Source organism: Ambystoma mexicanum, chromosome 5q (assembly GCF_040938575.1).
Source record: "Ambystoma mexicanum isolate Mex_15411 chromosome 5q, UKY_AmexF1_1, whole genome shotgun sequence".
In the NCBI taxonomy this organism is placed as follows: domain Eukaryota; kingdom Metazoa; phylum Chordata; class Amphibia; order Caudata; family Ambystomatidae; genus Ambystoma; species Ambystoma mexicanum.
The window spans coordinates 927,707,188-927,732,775 of record NC_090933.1 but is presented as its reverse complement, the minus strand read 5'-3'; the positions used below and the strand labels follow the sequence as shown (position 1 = coordinate 927,732,775).

The window sequence follows — 25,588 nt, the reverse complement described above, 5'->3', positions numbered from 1 at the left end:
GCTGGAAGTCAGTCGCCACTGGAACTACAAGGAACCGAAGAGAAGTAGAGAAGACTGCTGCTGGAACTACCGAGTCGCGGTGAAGCCCTGCTGCAGTCCTGAGCTATCTACACTTCAACGACCAGAGAAGAACCAGTCCGGAGTCTTCTTCCCTTGAGCCTGGTGGGGTCAACCAGCTCATCTTCCACAGTCAGGGATCCTCTTCGTGGTCAAAATCGCTGCATACTGCTGTAGTGGTCCGGATAGCCATCTGAAAAGCCTCTCCTGTTTTAAAGGAGCGCACCTTTTATTCACTGTCGCTGCTGCTGGCCTCATCCCTGGGTAGTGCAGCTCACTCCAGACGTCCTTCATGTCCCCACGACTGAAGCTCGGGAACTGAGTCTGTGGGAAACTACCAGGAACAACTGCCGTGGCACCAACTTATTCAAAGAATAAAGGTACTGTGTCCAGCTTCGAGGAACTACGGTGAACCCTTTTCTCCTTACACAAGGCTTGTCCTTGTCTTCCTTTCCTCTTATAACTTTTGCTGCCTCTGTTGACAATATCCAAGTACTCCTGGCAACGTTGAATCTTGAATGGAGTTCGGAGACGAGTTCAGTCTCCCGCAGAACTCCTTGTGTTTGGACCCCCCGTCAGGAGCTGCTGCTACGGTTCTTGTTTCGGCGTTGCTGTTCCTTTAATTCCTTGGACCAGCCTTCAAAAACTACGTGCAAGCGCGGCGGCGAGCACGCCCGCCAGATCCGCCTGCACGCCAGGGCGCCTTCGTTATCAGCCCGAGCTGCTGTTTTAATCAGTGCAAATGGTGACTGCGACTATGAAGGAGGGCCGGCAGACTCGGCATAAATCATTGCTATCCTGAAGGAAGCTGCCTCAGAGACTATCTAAGGAGGTAAGCCTGGTCGACTTGTCTGTTCCAAATGACTCAATTGTTTCTATTGACAATATAGATAACATAGACAATACCGGTGACTTGGAGGCTGCCAGTCGCTTGTTGAGAGGCATAGTGCCTTCGCTAGCCTCCTTGTCCCAGACAGCATTGGGTCCCCCTTCCATGGGGGATATACACAATGGAAAGGAATGCAGTTTAATTCATCAACGTGTGTGCTCTGAAAGCCGCCCAGTTGAACTGGATACTGTATTTTCGCCTTCGGTGTACATTGATGCCAGTGAGGTCGCCTTAATTTCTCCCTTTGAATTAACTGACCTTTTGGCAATCAACATTCCAAACGTCCTATCTCATACAAAAGTGTTGTTGCTTACCCCCCCGGTTGAAAATAAAAGCCTCGGAGCGCAGCTTGCATCTTCATCTCCAATGCCTTCTAACGCAAAAAAAAACATGCTGGTGCCTCTAACAGCGTATGGCACAAAGAAGGCTGGCAGACTTAAATTGTCTTAAACAAAATCTGGGGGGTGGGGGGAGTACCGATTCCTTGCCGACTCGAAGTGCAGTTGAAAATGCCTCAGTTGAGGGAAAAGACTCTAGCCAAATGGCTCTACCTGAAACAGACGCAACAAATGCCTTACACACCCTGCCGCTCCAAAAGTTGCAGGATACTCCCAAAAGTATGACATCGATTGAAAATGCTTCAACCGAACTTTCAGGGCATGAAGCGAGGTTGGTTGCAAGGTTAAAGGCCGACTTTTTGGCAACCTACGAACGTCTAAATGACAGTTTTCGGCAAAATCAAACGGCACACACAAACAGAAAGGAAGCCGCCGATTACAACTCATTAGGGAACTTACCTTGTAATATATCAAATAGATCTGAGGGATCGACGTCAGTCTTGAACATCTCTATACATCAAAGATCTTATGGAAATTTGGAGTCTTTGGGCACTAAGGACGTAGACGCGAGGGCTGTAATGAGTAACTCGAAGCTGGCTGGCCTGCCAAAGGAAAAGAGTGCCTCCGCCAGAGCGAAACAGGTGGCCGCAGAAAAAGAAAGACTTGAACATTCCTCTAAAAGCTCCCTATCCACGGCAGCAGGAATTCAAATCCATAATAATGTTTTGGCTGCAACATCGATTGCCTTACTGCCATTTATTAAACTGTATGAATCTCTGCATGACGCCTTGTGTGATCAAATGTCTCTTTTGGCTGCTGTAAACGCAAAGATATCAACGCTTGAATCCTTCTCGCAAGCAATTGTTCACAGACTTGATAGCGAAGCCGAGACATCCTTAAAATGGCAAAGTAGATTATGTGATCTTGCTCGTCAGGCAAATGGAGATAAATCATCTCTAACTGATGCAGTAATTGAGTGCACAAAATGGATGCGTCATAATATTCCAACAAAAATACGAATGAGAAGCGGAGGGCCTGACTATCTGCCCAGGAAAATACCAAGGCCAGAAGTAACAACTGGAAAGTCTGGTCCGGTCCCAAAATCCTCCCTTGTGCCCACAGGATTGATTGGCCGTAGTACGGTCCCAGTGTGTCCAGTCGATGGGCAAACGGAAACCGAAACGAACGTCCTTGTAGTACAGGACATGGGCATGAAGACAAGTGAAGCAAGCGAGAGCCAAATGCCGCGTGCACAGAACACCTTGTTCCAGCAGGAAGCACCCGACCATATCAGCAATGGCATTGAGCCGGCAGCAACTTCGGAGCCGGAGCAAATACTTGGGGGTCGGCCACTAGTGCAAGGGGCGGCGAAAGTTGTCTCAGGCAATCTAACAGATACTTTCGTTTGGGAGATTCAACAAGTCCACGACGACGGAGAAAGTGAGTGAAAACCAACCACTGAAAAAAAGGAGCAGTGAAAAAAATTCTGAGACACGTCCGAACCAGAGGCAAGTAGCCAAACGTGCTCGTACAACGGGCAGTAAAAAATTCATACGGAATCTTTCAACGCCGTCACATCCGTCCATGTTTCTCCGTTCTGTGAAGTCAAAGGAGGCTCCAAGTAATTCCAAACATGAAGCTGAAACATTGACAGCGCCTCATCACTGCCTAAAAGAGAGCAAGGGCAAGTTCAGAGTGTGACGACGACGAAATATCTGAGCCATCCATCAATTTATGTGAATTTTCAACATTCAATTGACGCTGAAGAGGCAAATGCAGTTGCTGTTTCTACGGAGGAAGTTTTATCAGGTGTCTTGGGAAAGGCCAAAGATTCCCATCCCCGGTTGGATGCTCCAAGTGTGATCCCATCACAAGCAAGTGGTACAGCAATCAAAAAAAACAAAAAAAAATAGATGTTCCTACCTTTGCCCCCAAACAAGGAAAAAAAAATGAGCCGACTAGTAAATTGCCAGTTGCTTCTGCTCAGCTAAATGCCATGTGTGGCAAATTAAATCCCAAATGAACAAGAGCGCAAGCCGAAAAACAGGACAGAGGTTCCAAAATGAAGATCACAAAATCAAATGCCTCAACTAACAAAGGTCCTTGGAAAATACAAATCAAAACTGCTTTGCCAGAACAAAGAGAGGTAAATCTGAACCGACGTAACATATTAAAACTTTTACAGTGCATCCCAACTCTGCGAGCTACCAAATCAGACGACATAGCGGTAGTTGAGTACATGTCTGAGGACCATCTGAATTGGGTCAACTTACATCTCAAATCTAGAACGCTAAGGAAAGCCGTAAAGGATGCTGCTGACGACTTTCTGTTCTTCGGTTTTGAAGTATTGAGTGCTGATGACCATGACGAAGAAAGCACACCCTCCCCGTTTGTGGAACAAACCGAGAATGAAAAACGAAGAAAAGAACTGTGGGCTCAGATGAGGATAAAGCGCTCATCATGCCCAAAGGACGATAGTCAAGCTGGTCAATAGCTCAGCGTTGATCGCTCGGATGGCAATAATCAGTTATCATGAAACACCCGAGGCTTTTCCCACCTTTTTGATGGAAAATGGAAATTAGCAGACAAAATCTCTATCATATGTCTACAAGAAACATGGCTGCGTGAATGTCCGGCGTGCGATGGTTATAAAGTTCTTCTCAACCCGGCTGGAAAGAATGTATTTGGCCGCCCTTTCTCTGGTTTGATAACCATGATAAAAAACAGCGATGAATGGAAGATTCTATCTACCAAGAATCCAAACATGTTTGTACAAGTAACGACAATTAAAAATTGTAGGACTACAACTCCTTGCTGCCATGTGATATTGATAGTCAACATTTATTGGAACCCTGCAATGATTTCACAATCAACATTCATTGCAGTGGTTGTGTCTGCAGTTGACGAATGTTTACTATCATATAATGATCCTATAATTCTAATATGTGGGGACTTTAACTATGCCTGGGTGAACAGGCCAGTGATAAAAAGTATAACATCTGGATCAAGGAGCAATGTTCAGATACAGGACCGTGGTGCACGATGGTCCAAGGAGATGGCCCTTAGAGACTGCTCTATGCTGAATGGTTGTATACGTGGAGACATCCCCCCCAGGTTTTACCTGGAAGCGAGGCGAATCCAGGAAGACACTCGATTACATCTGGGTGTCTAGAAACCTTTTAGCTCAAGTAACGGCCCTTAAAGTCATAAAGACAGAAAAGAGCGACCACGACGCCTTGATGTTGCACTGGCTGAAAACTCCAAAAAAAGCTTCGATAAAATACTCAGAGGATCACCATAAATAATGGAGCAAACAGATTACTCCTGAATGCACCTCAGTTGGCACTGATGAAAACTAGCTTTGCCAATGCAAACTTAACTACTTCGAGGATAAACTATACACTGTTACTACATCAATTGAAAGTGAGGAGCAAAACCAGAATGGGGAACGATGTCGAAGCAAAACATACTTTTAATCCGATAATAAGACGAGAAAAGCAAAAACTTCGGGACGACATAAGGCTCCTAAAAAAAGATCTCTTCTAGTGACAGCAAGCAAATGCAAAAACGAAGACCGTGCTACCGAAACTGGATGAAATCCATTAATTTGAGTCGGGTACAAGACCAAGCCCAAAAGATGCTTAAACTAATCTTGCAAAAAGATAGCAGACATATATGGGAGATCATCAATACTGGTAGCGTCAAACATACCTACTCCATGTCAAATGGAGTAACCGGGGCAAGCTGGGTGGAGCATTTTACGAATATATTTGACGACCACAACTGTATTGAGGTTTCCCCATTATCTCTAACTGATGGAAGGTGGAATGTGGCAGACTCAGAGGAAGATATTGAACGAGCGATTCAGAAGTTAGTCCTCAAGGGCAGCTGGCCCTGATGGTATATCAAATGTCATGTCGAAAACTCACAGCTCCGAATGGGCCAACCCGATGAGCATCCTTTTTGAAAGAATTGCACTGGAAAGAAAACTGCCGAATCCTGGTCTAAGGCAGTAGTCGTACCGATATTCAAAAAGGGTAATCGGGATGATCCCAACAACTATCGCCCGATTGCCCTTTTGGATACTATCGGAAAGGTATTTGGTTCCTTTCTCCAGAAACGACTTGCACGTTGGGCCGCAGAGGTTGCAGCGGTTGACCAACGACAAACCGGTTTTACAAAAGGAGTGGGGGTTGAGCTTAATCTGGTCCTTCTGAATTGCCTAAAACTAGACACGTTGAGGCGGAAAAGAAAACTGTACATCGCCTTCATTGATCTGAGTCAGGCATTCGACAGTATCAACCGTAACCTGTTGTGGAAGAAACTGCACGGTTGGAATTGTCCAAGCGAGTTGCTTTCACCACTGATTGCGTTACACTCCAAGACATCCATCAGAGTTCGGCTAAATGAGCAAGGCGAATTATCTGATGAGATTCTCACAAAATGAGGAGTGAAGCAGGGTTGCCCTTTAGCAGCCCAACTATTTAAGCTCTTCATCTCTGACCTGCCACTATCATTAAACGATCTAAGGGTCTTCCCACCGTTAGTAAATGGGCAAAAGATAAGTTAGGCTATCTACGCCGATGACATCGTTCTTATGGATTCCACTCCAATTGGATTGCAGCGACTGCTGAATGTGCTACAACATTATTGTATGCAAAATGACCTACAAATCAATATCAAAAAGTCAAAAATTGTTGTGGTTGGTCAAAGCAAACTAAAGAGATCAAGCAAATTTGCCTGGAAGATAAACTATGAACTTCTCGAGACAACAGAGTATTCGATACTTAGGTGTTCTGTTTAACACCTCAATACTAGAGTGGGACTGGTCACAAGACCTGGTGGCCCGTATGAAAATGTTTGCATTGCAAGGGGCAAAACTGCATGCAGCATATGGAAAATGTACCTTGAAGCCAGTCCTAACATTTTATCTTCAAAAAGTAGTTCCTGCGATAACCTTTGGAAGCGAAACAAGCTGGAACATGCCACAAGATCTGTGGGACAAGCTCGAAGGGAAATTCTGGCGCAAAGTCTTGAGATTACCAAACAGCTCTCCAATGATGGCGGTACGCTACGAGTTATGTATCGAGTCCCTTTACGGATCCGTTTTGTGGAAATCAATTTCCATCTTAAGGAAAATGCGGCTGGGGACAGTAGTAAAACCATATGAAATTTTACACTCGGCACCAGAGCATCCATCTGCCTTTCTATTGAAGGAGTGGGAGAAAAAACTACTTCTCTTACTAGACAATGCTGGCGTTTCTTTTGAGACAGTACTATTACAACCTCAAGTTGTAAAAAAGAAAATCAGACTACAAAATTGGATAAGAAATGAAGAATGCCGAAACAAACTGGCATCCTCTTTGGACCTTGGAAGCGCTTTAAACAAACTTGACGCAATCCCCAAATACTTGGAGAAATTTCCATCATGCTATCATCGGAACATGTTACTGCGACTCAACTTATATAAAACAAGGGAGATACAGCTGCTGAGGCGCGATCCGCTTGTACAGATGGCAGTGTCAGTTCTGTAAGCTTGGGTCAGAATCTGTGAAGCATCTAATCCTGGATTGCGAAGCAATCGCAGCACAGCATAGTTTACATCTAGCACGCTTCGCACCCTTGTCGGGAAACATGGACGCATGGTGGTGTTACCTGATTGCAGGATCCAACACTCAGTTGACTTGTGCGATAATAAACTTTATGGATGCCCTGAAGATAAATAACACGGAGTGAAATTTTTTAACTCATCTAACGAACAAAGGAAGGAATTGGAATTGTAAATGTAACAAAGTTTTTCTTTCTTTTGAATCAAACTAGTGTTACAATAAAATAAAAAAAAAATTAAAAAAAAGTCTTGAACTGTCTGACTGTGTGATCCTCGACAACAGGAACCCGGTTCCACTTGACATTGGCACAGGCCTATTGACTTTTATCTGCCTATCAGCAAGTGTTCTCTGATTGTCTGCCTTGACGAAAGTATTGCCTATGATTTTTGCCCCAACTCTTTTGTTAAATCAGGTGCTAAGTGTTACACCCCGGTAACATTTCTTTCCGCGGATACGTGCATCTTTAGTAAGACCGAACTGCCATTACTGTCAAAAAGTGATGGCATATGTATTCCCGGTAACGTCTTTTGTTTCACAACACCGGTCAGTCAAATCATAAGGTACTTACCTTGAGTTGTTATGCACAAAATGAATTGGTTGTGTGTAGTGCATTTTACGTGTGGTTTTAGTTTAATAGAAGTGAAGTGTTTTGTGAACTGATGGTTTAAAAATAAATGTACTTTTACTTTTTAACCAAAAACCTTGAGTCACTGTTTGCTTGAGTCACAGTAATTGTAGTCCTTGGTGTAATCTCTACTACTGCTCATTTGCCCTTGAGATAAGTCTGGCTGCTCCGCTGCTGCTACCACTTTAACAGTGTAGTACAGGCTTGTACCAAAGGTGAACTTGCATTGCCACTTGCTGTCTTAATTGTGTGTAGTGGTCCCTAAGGGCATTGCACAGGATTCTGCCTAACAGTTGTCACAAGACGAGGGCCTGACGTTGCACCCATGCCCGCAGACCCTGAATTTGGCAGCCTGGCTCCTGAGATCATAGAATTTGGACATATACAGCTCCCTCGGATGCATGGATATTCTCAGAGAGGCGCGAAAACCTAACACTTGTTACTGCTACTCCAGTAAGTGGAAACGGTTTGTCACCTGGTGTAACTCAAAGAGCATCAACCTTGTTGACTGCTCTCCCACTCATATTGTCCTATACCAGACTAATTTACTGGACTCCGGTCCGGGCTTTAATTCCATTAAAGTTCACCTAGCCGCACTCTCCACCTACACTACGTCACAACATAAGGTGTCATGGTGGAAAGTTCCAGTTATATGGGGGGGGGGTGAAGAGGATTCGCCCTCCTATTTCGAACCCAGCTCCCGGGTGGTTCCTGAACGTCGTGTTAACCAGGCTTATGCCCCCCCCCCCTTCAAGCCCATGCATAGAGCAAGCCTTAAAGATCTCACTCTTAAGACTGCTTTCTTAATAGCCATCACCTCCATCAGGAGAGTGAGTGAACTACAAGGGCTCTCTATCTTAGACCCCTTTGTAACAGTTCACAAGGATAAGGTGGTTCTACGCACATGCACCGAAATTCATTTCAAAGTTGCATGTCAACCAATCTATAGAACTACCAACGTTCTTTCAAAACCCCTCAAACTCGGGGGAGATGAGCCTGCGCACACTTGATGTGCGCAGGGCGGTCATGTTTTATATGGAACAAACTCGTCCACTAAGAAAGACTAATCAGTTCTTTGTCTCAGTGGCGACAGGAAGAGAAGGAGATGCAGTTTCCGAATTCACTATATCTAGATGGATTGTCAAGTGCATCACTCTGTTTGTCTCTTGCTAAGAGAGAACTGCCCTTCTGTACACACCTTTACAAAACACCTTTGTCAAGATGCTCATTCTAAATCTGATTCCCAGGTGGGACAAGCAGTACTAAGACATATTTTCTCTCCTGTTCCTTCTCACAACCCACCTCCAACTCTGGGTACTGCTCGCTAGTCTATGCACAGCATGTGATTCTAAGCAGATTAACAAACATCAGAAGATATGCATTACTTGCCGTAAAGGCATTTCTGATGGTTGTATCTGCTTAGATTCACATGCGCCCATCCTTCCTCCCCGCTCGGATAGAAGGAACATAGACGTCTTATTATTTTCTCTCTTTTCTGTACTCACTCACGTTATTCATAAGGCTCCCTCATGGCAGAAAAAATACAATCGGAGGTACCTTAACGCGTGAGGGATTTTGGGTACACTGCACGTCACTATAGGGATAGTGTTGGACACGCCTATGTCGACATCCCTTTTCGACTTTCGAAAAACAAGATGCAAAACTGCGGTGACCACTGGATGTTGGACTATATGCACAGCATGTGAATCTAAGCAGATACAACCATCAAATGCTTTTACGGTAAGTAATGCGCATCATTCTGCTTCCCTCTGTTATGCACTGGTGTTCACTTGCTTTCTCCACCTTTCTGGTCATGATGGATTGTAATCTATCAGTAGGGTCTAGATCGATTTCTTGGTAAAAGGAACTATCACTCAATTGGCAATAACATTCTTTGATATACACTTCTTAGATAGAATTGTGAACATTAGCCTGCGTCGCAGCTAGATGGAATTCTAAATATTAGCATGTCCACACTTGGATAGAATCCTGAACATTGGCCTGCGTCGCATCTAGGTGGAATTGTGAACATTAGCCTGCATCGCATCTAGATGGAATTGTGAGTATTGGCATGTCCGCACTTAGATAGAATTGTGAACACAAGCCTGCGTCGCATCTAGATAGGACTTTGATTGAAGGAAAGCATGGCCGCGCATAAATGAAACTTGAATGTTAACATGTGCCACACTTAGTACTGTGAACACCAGCCGGCGCCGCATCTAGATAGGATTGTGAAGACCAACAAGTGCCACACTTGGACAAAACTGTGAATGTTAGCAGGCTAAAGGTCAGGTAACCCACTAACCAATATAACCTCAAACTCTGCATACCTATCTCACCCAAAAACTCACACAGCCATCTCTCGCACCACAAGCCGCATGCACTTCACAACACTGCAACAACACATAAGCCGGAGCAACAGCACACACGGACTGACACTGATCCAATACCTGCACCAAAGCTCAGCACCCGGTGTATACCGAGTTGAAGCTGCCAACAGAACACCACTCCTCTCACTATCCTACTCACTCTTCACCTACTAACCCATCCCACCTTACCGTTTGCAGATCCGCCAGAGCGCCTGGGGACCAATTCCGTTGGTGACGGTGTGCGGTACAAATACCTTTAACTTCTGTCTTGAAGCACTATATCTCCTCCTTTATCAGCCTTTCTAATCACTATGGTTTTATTAGACTTCAATGATTGTACCGCTTTACATTCTTTACCAGACACATTTTGGAACACATTCTTGTTTTGGTTTTGAATGTTTCTAGTTCAGCCAAAATTCTTCTTTCGAATACTATGGACTCTGGACTAAAACTAGTCGTCGGAAGACGAACAGATGTAAACCACTGTGTCTCAAAAGGATTGTCTAAGTAGTGTTTTAAGTGCATCTTCCTGCATAACTGCTGTATCTCAATCCTCATGGTAAAATTGTCATATTTGTGGGCACATAACCTAACTCATTTCTGACACCAGAATCTCATCTCGTGTGGGCAAATAAGAGAAAAGGTTGAGTAATAGGATGTGTGGCTTCTTGTTTGACGGGGTTCGTATTCCCATGCCATTTGCTCCCGGCCTAAAAAATGAGACAATGGCCTGCCTCTGGCTCTTTAGACCTTGATGTGTTATTGAAGTCTATGCCGATTATTCAATCTTCCTCTCCCTCGTGTCTGTCCTCTATTGGTCCTATTTAGAGATTCACTCACACCACTGTGCCTCCACTACTATTGTTATGATTAGCATGCTTAGAAATTAGGGGGCTCACTAGAAATTGAGATTGTATGAAATTTGTACAAGGTAACTGAATTTGCTTAGAAGCAGATAGTTTCTCTAAAAACACCTTTTCTAATCCATCACTGCACTGGTTAGTCATAGGGTGGACTTGAACTCATTAGACTAGAAATAATCCCCAAGGATTACGTGGCATAGCATTAAGGAGTTTGATCAATGTTCCCCAAACGATGCAGGTTGAGCAGATGAGGGATGCAAAAAAGACCTTTTGCCCGAAAACGAGCCAGCTTCTGAATTCGGCAGCTAATGTGCTTGGTGTTCCATTGAAGTAAATGGTTTGTGAGGCGGTTATGGAAGGAGCATGCTTTTCATTTGCTTTGAAAAATATTAAAACAGAATCTACGACTTTATGAAAGGAACAAGCTATTTATCTGCATCATTTTCTTCCTCTTTCATTAAGGCTGTGGATGATATGAACCAAAAGGAGTTAAATGGAAAACAGATATATGTTGGCCGGGCTCAGAAGAAGGTGGAACGGCAAACTGAACTAAAACGCAAATTTGAACAAATGAAGCAAGACAGGATCACCAGATACCAGGTAATCCCACATGGTTATATGGTTCATAGAAGAAACCCCATTCTCACGAGAAATTCCACTGCATATAGATGCATCAGAAATGTTCACTAGAGAAAAGCATCCGTTTCGGCTACGCTCACTAAGCTCCCCTGATAACTGCTGCAGGTTACACAATTACTTTGGCCCGCAACATTCTTTGTAGTAATTTTCATGTTTTAGTCACATCTGCTGCTCTTGGCAGTATTTTCCTTCCAAAGGCAGACCTGCCTATCAGTGCTTTGTGATGTGTTAGGACAGTTTTTCTGAAGTCTAAGGCTGTACCACCGGAGTTCATGGTAGTGTAGACAGAGCAGCACGGCTTATTTTAGGAGGGAGAGAGGGCTGTACAATCAGTACAACTGAAATTGTAAAACAAATGGTCCAAAGAAACACAAACACTGTGTATTGTAAAAATAAAGGATTGTTTTAAAAATAAAAGTAGGCCCAGGTAAATCTAGGGTGAAAAAGTACTAACACATTATATGAAATCGCAATTATAAAAACACAACAGTATATTTGAAAGGTACACAGACGAAAGTATAAACCTTATTTGGAACACCTAACAGTAGTTCTGGGGAAGTCAAAACATTTTCATACACATTCAGTATAGGTCACACATATTCTTGGAGTAAAGCCAATGGTTACTTTGACAATTACATTCAGTAATGCAAGGGCAAGAGACCCTACCAGTTGTACAGTGACTCTCAGTACAAATCACATAATCAGTCAACTGGACAATATACATTTGGTGAATAGTGGAACACTTATTCTCCAGCATGGGGTCTGGCATGGATTCACATGCACATGAATATTCCCAGTTGTCAGGCTGGGAATCCTCAGTAAAAGAAAAAAAACTGTTTCCATTTGGTTTCTAAACTGTCTTTCTCCTAAAAACCAATCCCTGAACTCTGGGTCATACTGTCACCAGCCAATGACTGCCCTCTACCTAAGCCCCTCCTTTGGCAGCCATCTTCAGATTTTTACCACACATTCAAGTGTTGGGAGGCCTCGCGTTTCGCTCTTCGAGCTTTGTTTTTTCACGTTTTCGCTTCAATTGTGCCAGTGTGCTCCATCGCTTATCCTTCCAATTAACGGGGACCCCCGTTTTTTGGCATATTTCATTGCCCCTCAAGGGCAGAAATCGTAGTGTTCTTCTTGGAAGCTTCCAGAAGTCTTCAGGCCTACAATGTGCCGGATCATGTCGGAGAAGGATGTAGCTTCCCTCTTCATGCTGCGCACCAGCTGCGGTTTGCTGAATGTTTTTTTGGGTGATGAGCATTCCCAGTGCCCGTATTGTCTACACCTGCGCATAAAGAAGATTGTGAGATCTGCCGCGGCTTCACCAAGCACACAATGAGGGATCGACACGCCCGGTTGCCGGCATGGCTCAAGACCAGGGCCTATACCCCGGGTGCTTCTCAGGGGCATGCCTCTCCCACATCCAGCCAACCCTGAGTTGGCTTCTAAGTCCATTGAGGGCGCTCCACCCGTGGGGGCCCAACACAAGGCCAAGCACCACAAGTCCGCTTCAGTCGGGGTCGCTTTGCAAGCGGGTCTCGCGACGGTTAAGGCAAGTTCATAGTCTCCTTCGGCCTCAGTCTCTAGTCACCGCTCCAGTTCTTCATCCAGGAGGAAGTCAGCTACCCCAGGGAAGCTATGGGAAACACTGGATAAGGCCAAACAGGGTAAGGTGTCCGAACCGCCCGTGAAGGAGAAGGCCAACAGGACAAGGTGTCTGAGCTGCCCGTGAAGAAGGCAAAGATGGCCAACCTGCCTGTGAAGGCCTAGATGGTCCAAGCCAAATAATCATCCCCCTCGTTCGAGGTGGTGGTGGCCTCCCTTTCGAAGGTGAAAGGGGCTGACCCTGTCCAGGGGGCCCCGGCAACAGCCAGTGTCTCTCCCTGCCAGGCGAGAGTCTTCGTTCAAGCCGATAGAAAAGACTCTGGAAAAGAGGATGCCGGAGCTTAGCCCGGGACTGACCCCTCAAGACCCGAAGAAGGGAAGGCGAGGGTCGGGGGGGCTAGAAGAACTCCAGGGCACAGCCATTTCTTCGTCCGACGAGGAGATACTTTCCATCCGCACCATCCACAGTGGGGACGACTAGGGCGATGATGGGAACTTCGAGGAGATGACCTCCCGAGGTGTCGACACCGCAGACTGGGACTACGACATCTTGGGTGCTGGGCCCAGTGACCCTGTCCCCCAGGTGCCCACTAGAGACTTGTCGCAGTATATCCTCTTGAGACTCCACACGCTGGTGTCAGAGATTCAGAGGAGGTTGCCGACTGCACCACCCAGTTGACATCAGGGCAACCACCGGTGAAGAAGAGACCTACACCTCAATTCCAACCGTTGCTGCCTTCCTCCCCACCCACCCCCCCCCCCCCCCTCCCCACAAGGGGGACAGGGACGGACACAGCGACGACGAATACGGATGATGACACAGGAATGGAGATCCTGCATCTCGGAGCCGAGAGCTTCTCCACCGGACGAAGTGGGATCTTTTCATTCCATGATTGCCCGGGCGTCAGAGCTTTTCTAGCTCACTCCGGAGAAGGACGACGACTTCCTGTACCAACGCCAGGAGGCGAAGAGGAAGACTATCCTGTCGGTACTGCTCCTGGACGATGTCTGGGATGAGGGGCTGGCACTGCTGAAGAACCCTTCAGCCCCAGCGAAGAGACCGGCTTGAGAAAAAGTACTGGGTGCCGCAGTATGCTCCCAAGTGCCTGTGGTCTCAACCGTTGCCTGACACGGTGGCCACCAGGAAGAAGTCGTCAAGTTAGTCTTTTTACCACCGGACAACGAAGGGAAGAAACTGTATTCTATGGGTAGAAAGGTAATCTACTCAGCAACAATGGTAAATGCGGCCAACGCCTTGGAGATCGTGGCCAGATACGACCAGGAGCTTCGGTACAAGATGGCTCTGCTCCTGGCTTTCCTCCCCGATGACAAGCGGGTCGAGGCTTTGGAGATCCTCCAGGAAGGTGAGGTGGCGTCGGACCATGCCATCACAGTGGCACTGCACATTTTAGACACAGGATTCTGCCAGATGGGCAACAGTGTTTGCCTTAGCCGTCGAGGCTTGGTCAAGGCCACCAACTTCAGGCAGGAGGTCCAGACAAGGGTCCTGGACATGCCGTTCGACGGAGACAACCTGTTCGGGAAGGCCATCGAATAATCCCTCCAGGCCATCAAGACCGACACAGACAGCCCATGCCTTGGGCACTCTGCAGCAACACCGGCCGTCCTTTCATTCCACAGGAGGAAGTCTAGCAGGTCTTTGAAGGGTTTTGGTGGGGGCTCATCCTCTTGCTGCCAACCCTCCCATTCCTCGACCCAGGAAGCCAACAGGGGTCGCTCCAAGGCCTATGGAGGTGGCCGCCGTCATCGCCAGGGCGGGGTGCTGACCACCAAGCAGGACTGAACCAGCCAGGACGTTGGGCTCCCACCCCTGTACCCCGGTGGAAGGCCGGCTGGCGAACTTCATCAGCGTGTGGAAGACCATCTCCACCGACCGTTGGGTGCTGGACGCTCTCGACCACGGAAACACTGGATTTTCAGTGTCCCCGAATACCACTGGTGGCCCGGCAAGAAAATCACGTCCCTCAGCTGCTGCTGGAGTGCGGACCATGCTAAGGAAAGGCGCGATGGTGCTCGTCCCAAAGCGGCTGTGTCTCCGGAATGTACTCAAAGTACTTCCTCGAGAAAAAGACGACCGGAGTCCCATCCTCAACCTCCGCGACTAAACAAATACATTGAGTCCCAAAAGTTCTGGATGGTCACTCTTCAGCACATGCTCGGGCAGCTTGATAATGGAGACTTTCTGTTGTTGCTGGACTTGGAGGATGCATACTTCCATATCCCCATTCAAAAGGGACACCAGAGGTTTCTGCGCTTCGTGGTTCAAGGGAAGTACTACCAATTGAAGGCCGTTCCCTTCGGATTGAAGTCAGTGCCAAGAGTTTTCACCAAGTGCCTGGCGCCGGTCGCAGCACAGCTGCGACTGCGAGGATCCCTGTCTACCCTTACGTCGACTGGCTCATCCGGGCCAGTTCCAAGGACATCACTGTCGATACTGCGGGGCGTGCCTTCCAAGGGACAGGAGACAGAATCTTTTCACCAGAAAACACCTTATTCCCCTTTAAATTTAGAGGTGCGCAGAGGTGCGGCCCTGGGAGCATGCGCTGCCCCGACTCTGCCGCCACACCTCAGTCCCCTTCTGTATCAACGGGAATGGGGCGAATTCACCAGCTCTCCTGGCTTTGGCAACGGCCATGTAATTCCACGCACGGATACTTCTTCTCTTGTCTTTTTTTTTTTGTCTTTTTATCATTCAGGTACTCGGTACTCGGGCGTCGTGCTCCTCCCCGGCGCATGCCGACTTATACAGGGTTCAGCAGGTGTCCATCCTGCGACAGGCTCTTTCCAACTAAAGACCCCCATGCCCTCTGCCTATGTTGCCTTGGCCCAGACCACGGCTGGCAAACTTGTACCGCGTGCAATGCGCTCTCCTCAAGGTCTCTGAAGAACAGACTAGCCACGTGGAGGGAGCTCTTCCAGAGATCGCTTCCAAAGGACCTAAGGGACTTGATCGATCATTGATCAAAGCCCAAGTTAGGGCCGCTCTTTTCCAGCGCACCCCGCAAGGGAGAATCCTTACCAAGGACTACATCAGCTACCGGTCGAGGGTCAGTAGATCCTCCCGGTGACTGTGCCGAGGGGCTGGAAGATTTTTACCAGGTCTTCACCCGAGTACCGGCAACATGTCACAGGGGGTGCCTATACGCAGTTCTAGCGGCATATCCTCCGAAGCGCCTACCAGGCCTCGGCCTGAGGAACAGGGTAGACCCCATGATCCACACTCTAGAGTCCTGGACGGGGCGGGCCCAGTGAGCCAAGCAACACAACACATGCACGTGTAAGGCAGCTCGACAAAATACCGCTGTGCCATACATTCCTGACATAGCCCGATACCGCACCAAGGCAGGGAGCAGATGGAGGAACGTGTCAAGGTGGGACTGGTGTTAACCAAGCATCTGGACTACAGCATATCCTTAATTTGCACAGGGCAGGTTCCCGTTGGGTTCATATGGGCAGGGCATTCAACGGCTCCAGCAGCCGCCCGCTACCCCGTCAATATCGCCTACCACTCTGGCCTGTGAGGACAGATTTTTTTGAAAGGTTCCTCAGGCCCATAATTTCCTTGGATTGGGGTCATCCTCAGGGACGCCATCAGGGACGTGTTCCCGCCAATGGCTCTGGCGCCGCAGGCCCCAGTACAGGCGCCCTTGGCCCCTGTGCAGCCTCAGCAGCCTGCTCCAGCCCCCAACTGATTGTGCAGGCGGTTTCGTACCAGCCTCCGGCTCTGGTCTCCACACCCCAGGCTTTGGCTGCCAACATCCCTCCACCACTGCTGGACCAACCGGACCCTCAGCTGGACACGGATGAGGAGGAGGGCCCTAACACACTGTCAGCCAAGGCCTTCCACAAACGTCTTGCAGGCTGGCAGAGTACTTGGGCCTTCCTCAACCCGAGGTTGAGCAACCAGCAGAGGGGTCCTTGCAGAAGTCCTCATGCTACGTCCCACAGCAAAAACGGGGATCCCTATGCAGAAGGACGTGGTCGCCTTGGCCAAAAAGGGCTGGTTCAAGCCCCACTCGGTCTGGTTGGTCAATCAACGCCTGGATGCTAAGTACAGGCAGATGGAGGGGCATACACTCCTGCTGTAGGCCCACCCAGCCTCAACTGCTGAACTCCATGTTATGCCTGAACTCCCACATATAGTCCTCATCCATAGCATCTGTATTAATCGCTGCCCTCAGCCACAGGTCGCCGCTGAAAATGTGCTCACTACAATCACGGCCATCTTATCAGTACATCGCTTACATGTACATCTATCCAAGTGCGAGGTCTCGGCGAACACGCTCATATTGTTGCTTCCCCTGCAGGACTCCAAGCGATTGTGCATAACCATGATCACTTGCCACGCTGCACTCTACTGATTAGGCACATCTATGATACTTGATGTACTGTCTACCTGGGTGCATCCCTGCTCAATGGAACGTTTTTAAATGCACTGCCATGCCACTGTTATGCTGCCTTACCGAATATACTGAATCTACCACACTAGTTCTATATTACTACTAACCCTCTCTGCCCATACTGTTGTCCCCATCTTACGGTAACTACGCTGAACACAGCACATTGTGAGCATACTGTTCTAATCATCTGTGACGACATTGAAACTTGCTCATTGTAACCCTATTGTTTTTATATACTGCAACTACTTTATTTGCTTACTCTGGCCATGATGTTGCACCCTGCCAAAATGACATTTGCTAAACTTATCCCATTGTAACCTTATTGATTTTCGTCCCCCCCCCCTAGAAACCTGAATCTAGGCGTTGTGATTTGTTGAACTGCACTGCTGCTCATTGTGATATTACTGATTTTGCCCCACCTAGAAACTCGAATCTAGGCGTTGTGATTTGTTGAATTGCTGCCCACTGTGTCCTACCATCTTTCAGTCTCTGCATGCCACCACATAGAAAATCGACTCCAGGCACTTTATCCTGTTGAAGTTCCGATCTATTGCTACCTGCCTTGCCGCTCACCGACTGCACACACTCTCAGCGACCCTCCCCTACCATGCCACCCAAGAGCTCACCTCCCTATCATAACAGACTCACCATCCCGTACTCTCCCTGCCTCACTCCACTCAACCAGCCTAATAGGACTCCTTACAGCCCTCACTATAATGACCTTTACATCGCCCCATACATACCCAGCTCTCCACACTCTGCGCCCGGCACCATATTCACTTGCCGTAGCACCAGACACTAACACTATACAATCTCTGCCACCTAGCCTAGCTACCAGACTCTGCAACCACAGGATACGATCCAGTCCTAGGTATTTACCCCGCTCACCCACACCCATCACAACCAGAAACACCAGACTAGGCTCCCGCACTGCACCATTACCCCACTCTAAGTTAAGCAAATGCACTACCCGTCTCCCCCCCCCCCCCCAACCTGCCTCTACCATACCTCGCACTAAGCCCCCCACTACAACACAAGATAAAAGTATCAAAGGCACACTACACCCACCTCTCAAATGTGCACTACTGAACGTCTGATCCCTACCTGCACATGCCCTAGAGATAAATGACCTCCTATCCACACTCAATCTGGACCTACTATGCATCACCGAAACCTGGCTCCATGATGCCTCCTGCCCAGCCATCGAACTAGCCCTACCCACAGGCTACTCCATCCTTAGGCAAGATAGATGTGACAAGATTGGAGGGGGAGTCACCCTTATCCACAAAGACTCATCAGTCTAGCAGACCCTACCACTTGGGGTGGAAAAGCTGATATCCTATCAGCCAAGCTCTTGCTCTCCCCCGACAATCTAAATCAATATACACATCCTATACAGACCTCCCGGACTCCCAGCAGACTTCCAAGAGCGCACCTCCCACCGGCTCAGCAATAACATCAAAAAGTCTTCCCAAATCCTCCTTCTAGGAGACCTTAACCTAGGATATAATGATCCTAACGATAAATCCGCAACAACCCTAGCGAAAGAACTCGCAGATTTAGGATTTGTTCAGGGAGTCCTCACCTCATTCCAAAGGCAGCACCCTTGACTGGGTCATGGACCACAACTGTGCATCGCACATTACTGCTAATACCCCCCTGCCTTGGACGGATCACACATGCATTGATTTCCTTATCCCCACCAAACCTAAAAATCTCACCTACGCACCGCACCACCTGCCACAACAAGAAGTTCAAAAAAACTCAAAGCAGACAACCTGCGTCCGCACCTCAAAAATCCCTGCCTAGCACCACCTTTCTCTCAGGACCCAAACATACTATCAGCTATCTTTAACGAGAGACTCACCAATGCCATAAACTCTGTAGCCCCTCTTGAAAACAAGAAAGAAAAAAAATCATTCCACTGCAACTCATGGTTCTCGGATGAACTCCAAACCCTCTGAGATCAAAAGCATCAGGCGCTAAAAAACTGGCAAACGGTTCCCAGTGACATAAATAAGAGCCTTTTCAAACAAATAGCCCTCCAATATTAAAAAGCCATCTTAGCAGCCAAATCAAACTCCTTCAATGACAGGATCTCAAAGGCCAACTCCCAAGCTAAAGAATTATTTGCAATCTTTAACGAACTAGTCACTCCCCCAGCTAGCACTGACGAGATAACTAAAGACAAAGCCTGGTGTGCTAGCATCCAGTCCGCCATGCTCAACAAAATAAAACTCCTCCAGAACAAAATCCAAAACCATTGCAAAGCCCTCCCTAATCAAAAAAACAATCACTCTCCTCAAGACAAGTGTAGTCATTTCAATCACGCTCCGTTCACTTTCAGAGACGACACTGAACTGGAGGTCCTCAATCTCATCAAAAACCTCAAACCATCTCTCTGCAAAGCAGACATCTGCCCGCCCAAACTCATCAAGGAATGCGCTAATGGCCTAGCACCCCTGATTACTGCCTTCATTAACGCATCCTTCCAAACAAGAACCGTCCCAGACAATCTCAAGGAAGCCTGGGTACGGCCACTCCTGAAAAAGGCCACGCTTGACCCAACAAATCCCAACAACTACAGACCAATAACGACAGTCCCGTTCGTCTTAAAAATCCTAGACAAAGCAGCTCACAACCAGATACATAGAAGCTAACTCCATACTAGGCAAAAGACAATCCGGATTCCGTGTTGGACCTAAAAAATCAAATCTCACAGATCATGGACAAAGGCAAACCTGCACTGCTCCTCCTACTCGATCAATCAGCTGCATTTGACTTGGTAGATCACCAAACACTTACCACTCACCTCACCCATGCAGCACATTTCTCTAAACAAGCAGCATCCTGGATCCCATCCTTCCTTGAAGGTAGAGCCATGAAGGTCTACTCGGACACAGCAAACACAGACCCTACCACCATCAACTGCGGTGTCCCCCAAGGATCTTGTACAGCCCCCACCCTCTATAACCTCTTTACAAAACCCCTCTTCGACCTACTGGACTCTATGGGTATAGCATATACCAACTATGCAGACAATACCTAAGTCCTTATTCCCCTATCTGGATTCTATCACCAAGACACCATGACCCTTCACAACATCTATGCCACTATCCAAACCTGGATGGCAGTCGTTGGCCTGTCTTAACGGGGAAAAGACTGAAATCCTCATCCTTGGCCTAACAAACACAATAATGAAACTAAGCCCCCAATACGCCAACTTCAATATAGACAACACTACCATCCCTGTATCATCCACCGTCAAGACTCTAGGTGTTCACATTGATGCAAATCTTATCGATGAACAAACAAGTCAGTGCCATAGCCTCTGCATCTGCATTCAGCACCAAACTCATTAATGCCATTAAACCATACCTATCCACCCCCTACCGCCTGGCCATAGCAACTATAGGCACCAAACTAGACTACTGCAAGGCCCTCCTAGCTGGCACCTCCGCCAAGAACATTCAAAGACTGCAAACCACACAAAATAATGCACTCAGAGCCGCGCTGATCATCCCTCGAAGAGACCATATATCTCACACCAGACGTGAAGCACGTTGGCTCCAGGTCAAAGACCGTATCACTCTGAAAATCCTCACCATCACACAGATGTATCTACAAAACCGCCCCAACATACCTATCCGAAGCATTATCCAGGACCACATCCACTCGCCCCACCAGAGCCCAGTACACCAACCAGCTACACTTACCACGCATAAAGAGAGCTACAGCTGGAGGTCAAGGCTTCTCCTACATTGCACCAAAACTTCGGAACTCTCTCCCAGCCACCCTTCGAGCTGAAACTTCCATCTGTCTTCCGCAACAACCTCAAAGCCACTTTCCTCAACTAACCTTGCCCTGGCATCCTTGATTGTAATATAATAGAAATGTATATCTATATTGTAACCTATACATATATTACCAACGTCTATATAACTATTTTGTACTCTGTGTGTGTGTGTGTGTGTGTGTGTGTGTGTGTGTGTGTGTGTGTGTGTGTGTGTGTGTGTGTGTGTGTGTGTGTGTGTGTGTATATATAGACTATGTAACTAAGCTTTGTACTGTAACAAGTGCCACAATGTCCTCGGACTGTTGTGTGCTATGTAAATATGAATAAAACAAACAAAACAAACCCTCAGCCGCACTCATTGGTGATTGCTGCGGCATCACTATACTCCAAGCCGCAGTCGGCCTCTTCCTCCGCGGCGCTGTTAAGCAAGTTGGAGACTATCTTGGAGGTGCACGGGAGGAAGCTTGGCTCCGTGCTACTAAATTCAACCCAGCTGTCCAGGAACGCATCTTAGACCTTCCGTTCTAAGGGGGTGGCCTCTTCCACTCCTCCACGGACGGGGAGCTGGACAAAAAGAAAAACGGCTCACAAACTGCCAAGTCTTTATCCATCCTTATGAAGTCCACGTCCAAAACGTACACCCAGTCACTGCAGCGCTCTGACGAGAGGCGTTCATATGGAGGGTTCCACGGCTTCCAAGAGGTCTAGGAAGCCTGACCGTTAGCCGACTCAGCATCGTAGCAAGGGCTTTTTCTGGCCCCCCTCAGCCGCATCAGCCTCGGCGGGAAAGAAGGCATGACATGCCCCTTCGGGTCCATGTGTCTCGTGGGGGGGGGAGGGGGCAGGCTTGTTCTTGGTGCACATTTTGGTGCCAGAATTTCGCAGGCCCCTGTATCCTCTCTGGAGTATCCACGGGGTACCGCCTCCCTATCCCAGCCTCTCCTCCCTCATCCCCTCAGCTCCCACAGGTTGGGACAGCAACTCTTTTGGTGGACTTCTGGCCGCTCCTCGAGAGCCAGGCAGTGGAAGTCCTAGCCTCCCAGCGAGGCTTGGGCTTTTACTCTAGGATTTTCGCCATTCAGAAGAACCAGGCGGGCATGAGAGTTGTGTTGGACCTTTCCACCCTCAACCTCTCCCTCCCTCTACAAAAATTCAAGATGGTTAAGCCAGCTTTGATAGCAGAGACCTTGTGCAAGGGAGACTGGATGTGCTCCCTGGATCTGAAGGACGTGTACTTGCACGTACCGATCTGGCAGCCTCATCGTTCTTTTCTACGATTCAGGATCATGGGCTACCATTTCCAAAACAAGGTGCTTTTTTGGCCTCAACTGATCCCCCAGGGTCTTTACCAGTCTGATTGACATAGTGGTGGCCCTCCTCAGGTCACAGGGCCACCACATCTACCTGTTCCTCGACGACTGGCTCGTTAGGGCGACATCTCTGAAAGCGGTGAACCACACTTTCCACGCTCTTATGAACACACTGCACGAGCTGGGTTTTTCACTCAACCTCAAGAAGTCGCAACTGCAGCCTACACAGAGACTGACCTTCTTGGGCCTCATTTGGGACACTTGCTCCGAGAGGTTTTCCCTTGGAGGACAAGATCACGGCCATCAAGAGGGCCATGGCGCACTGCCTCAGCAGAGAAGTGACCTCGGTCTGGTGGGACAAACACCTAGATCTCACGACAGCAGTCCTTTTGGCCGTCCCCCACATGAGGCGCAGGTTGAGGAGGATACATCTGCACTTTGCAGCATCTTGGAGCGAGGCTCTCAATCAGAGATGATCAACATTCCTCCGTCGCGTCACCCGGCCCTCACATGGTGGTCCAGGGACTGCAACATGCGGACAGGCAAGCCTTTCCGGCAATCTACCCCACAGGTCCCTGGACCCCACATCAATTGGCTGGAACTGAAGGTCATCTGGCTGGCTCTCGCCTTCCTTTCCGATTATCGAGGGCAAGGTCATCCTCATTCAGACTGACGTCTCCACCAGCATGTTCTATGTCAACGAGCCGGGCAGTCGGCATGTGGGAATGGGCCCTGGAGAACAACATCTACCTCGCAGCTGTCCACCTGCCGGGGGAAATCAAACCTGGAGGCAGACTGGGAGCAGACAACAAGTGGCAGTTGAACAACCTAGTACTGCAGGAGATCTTCTACAAATGGGGTCACCCCCAAGTGGACCTCTTTGCCTCCTTGGACAACAGGAAGTGCCAACTGTTCGCCTCCTGGCAGGGGCCGGGCCTGGGCTGCCTGGGTGATGCATTCCAGATTCAGTGGGATGGCATGACAGCATATGCCTTCCCACCCGCACCGTTGATACACAGGGTGATATGCAAGATCAAGGAGTCTCGCCACCTCAGCATCATTCTAATAGCACTGTGGTGGCCAGCCAGGCCATGGTTCTCGGAGCTGCTCAGCCTCTCAGAGTGGCCTCCCATTCGTCTTCCGACGGGCCCAGCACTTCTTCTGGCGCAGCAGGGGGCAGCGTCATCCACTCCACAGAAACTAGCCCTCACAGCGTGGTTCCTGAACAGGTCACGCTAGGTCACCTCACTCTGTCCCAGTCTAATCTAGAGATCATACAGGGCCTTAGGAGAAAAGCTACCAGGGCGCAGTATAGGAGCAAGTGGACCAGGTTGCTGCATATAAATGAAAGGTGGGTCAGTGATGTGGAAAATAAAGCATAATAAGCACTTTAGTTACCTTTCAGAGTTTAAGGTGGTGGTATGCGTACACCGGTCAGCAGGTCTTAGAAATAGAGCACTGACCCACTTTCATTTATATGAAGCAATTTTTGCACAAAAGACCCCTTTTCGTCTGTATGTAAGACAGCATCACCCTAAGACGCCTAGAAAAAGCAAAAGGTGAGGCTAATGCCTATTTCACCTTACCCTCTCCTTCAAAATCAATTGAGGAAGATCGCACTTCACCCCTTCTTAACACTAGTCTCTTTCGTTTGATTTTATAGATCTTCTCCAGCATGGGGTCTGGCATGGATTCACATGCTCATGAATATTCCCCGTCGTCAGGCTGGGAATCCTCGGTAAAGAAAAAATCAGTATCAGTTTCGTTTCTGATCTGTCTTTCGTAGTAGTAACCAATCACTGATCTCTGCGTCATACTGACCACAGCCAATGACTGCCCTCTACCTAAGCCCCGCCTCTGGCAGCCATCTTCAGATTTTTACAGCACGTTCAAGTGTTGGGAGTCCTCTTGCTTAGCTCTCGAGCTTTTACTGCGTGTTTCGTGCTTTTTCAGGTGAATTTTCAAATTTTTTCGGTTAATCGAGCCTCAAGCTCCACCGTTTCTACTCCCGTTAACGGCTACCCGTTGCGGGATTTTCCTACGCCCCTCAAGGGTGAAGATTTCGTCGAATCAACTTCTTGGAGGATTCCAGAAGATTCGCAGCCTACTTCGAGATGGCCCAGGATGCGAGTTAGTCGCCCGGACCCAAGCTGTTTCGCAGCTGCCCTGGATGCGGGCTGCAGAATGTGTTTAAGGAAGACGAACATTCGCGATGCCTCTACTGTCTTCATGGGGACAAGACTCATATAGAGAAGGACTGCCAGTTCTGCAAGAACTTGTCGGAGCGGACCATGAGGGACCGTCGATCCCGTCTCGCAAGCTGGTTGGAGAAGGGCTCGACGGGTGAGAAGAAGAAAGGGTCCGAGCGGGCTTCTAAGTCCTGTGCGGGCGCCCCGGCGACGGGGGCTCAACACCAGGCCAAGCGCCGCGAGTCCGCTGGCTCCGGGAGCGCCGAAAGGTCGGGCTCTTCGGTCGCCAGGCAGGGCGCTCCTTCCCCGGCACCGTCAACCACGAGCCAACGCTCCGGTTCGGGGAAGAGAAAGTCCGAGACCCCGGGTAAGCTTTGGGAGAAGCCCCGTCCGATCTCGGAAGAGGGGGAGCGAGGCGTCGCCCCTCCCCCGAAGGAGAGGGCCCGGGATGCACCTAAGGTGGTGAAGGCCCCTACCCAGCAGGCGAAGGCCTCTATCGAGGCGACTCTGGCCAAGCCGGCAGAGACACCGCCAGCGGAGACCGCCTCCGGGACTAGTTTCCCAGCCCATCGTCGTGGCCGCCATGATGGAAGAAGCGAGGGGGGGCACGGTGCCCTCCTCGAGCTCGGAGTCAGCCTCGGAGGAGGAACTGACCGAGGCCGTGAGGAACCTCGAAGTCCAATTCGAGAAGGTTCGATCCCGTCAAGAAGATCCTCGGGAGATAACCGAGGAAGACGACGATGGTGAGGAAAAGCGGCCTTCCCTTCCGGCGCAGCCGGATCCTAGGCCCCAGGATGGCTTGGCGGCCATTTTGTCTGCCATCCAGTCCTTATGCTCTGAGATAAGGACAAGATTCCCACGGCCCAGGCCGGAGGACCCGC

The 25,588-nt window shown here is 48.6% G+C and overlaps 1 protein-coding gene across 2 annotated transcripts in view; it reads left to right on the top strand.

The window, feature by feature from the left end:
• The window catches only part of PABPC1 (poly(A) binding protein cytoplasmic 1), a 503,278-nt gene that overhangs the window by 273,024 nt on the left and 204,666 nt on the right, over window positions 1-25,588 (top strand). For both annotated transcript variants that reach the window (XM_069621444.1, XM_069621445.1), the window contains exon 7: window positions 11,213-11,350. In XM_069621444.1, the coding sequence (XP_069477545.1) occupies window positions 11,213-11,350 (138 nt within the window). The remainder of the gene's footprint in view (window positions 1-11,212; window positions 11,351-25,588) is intronic.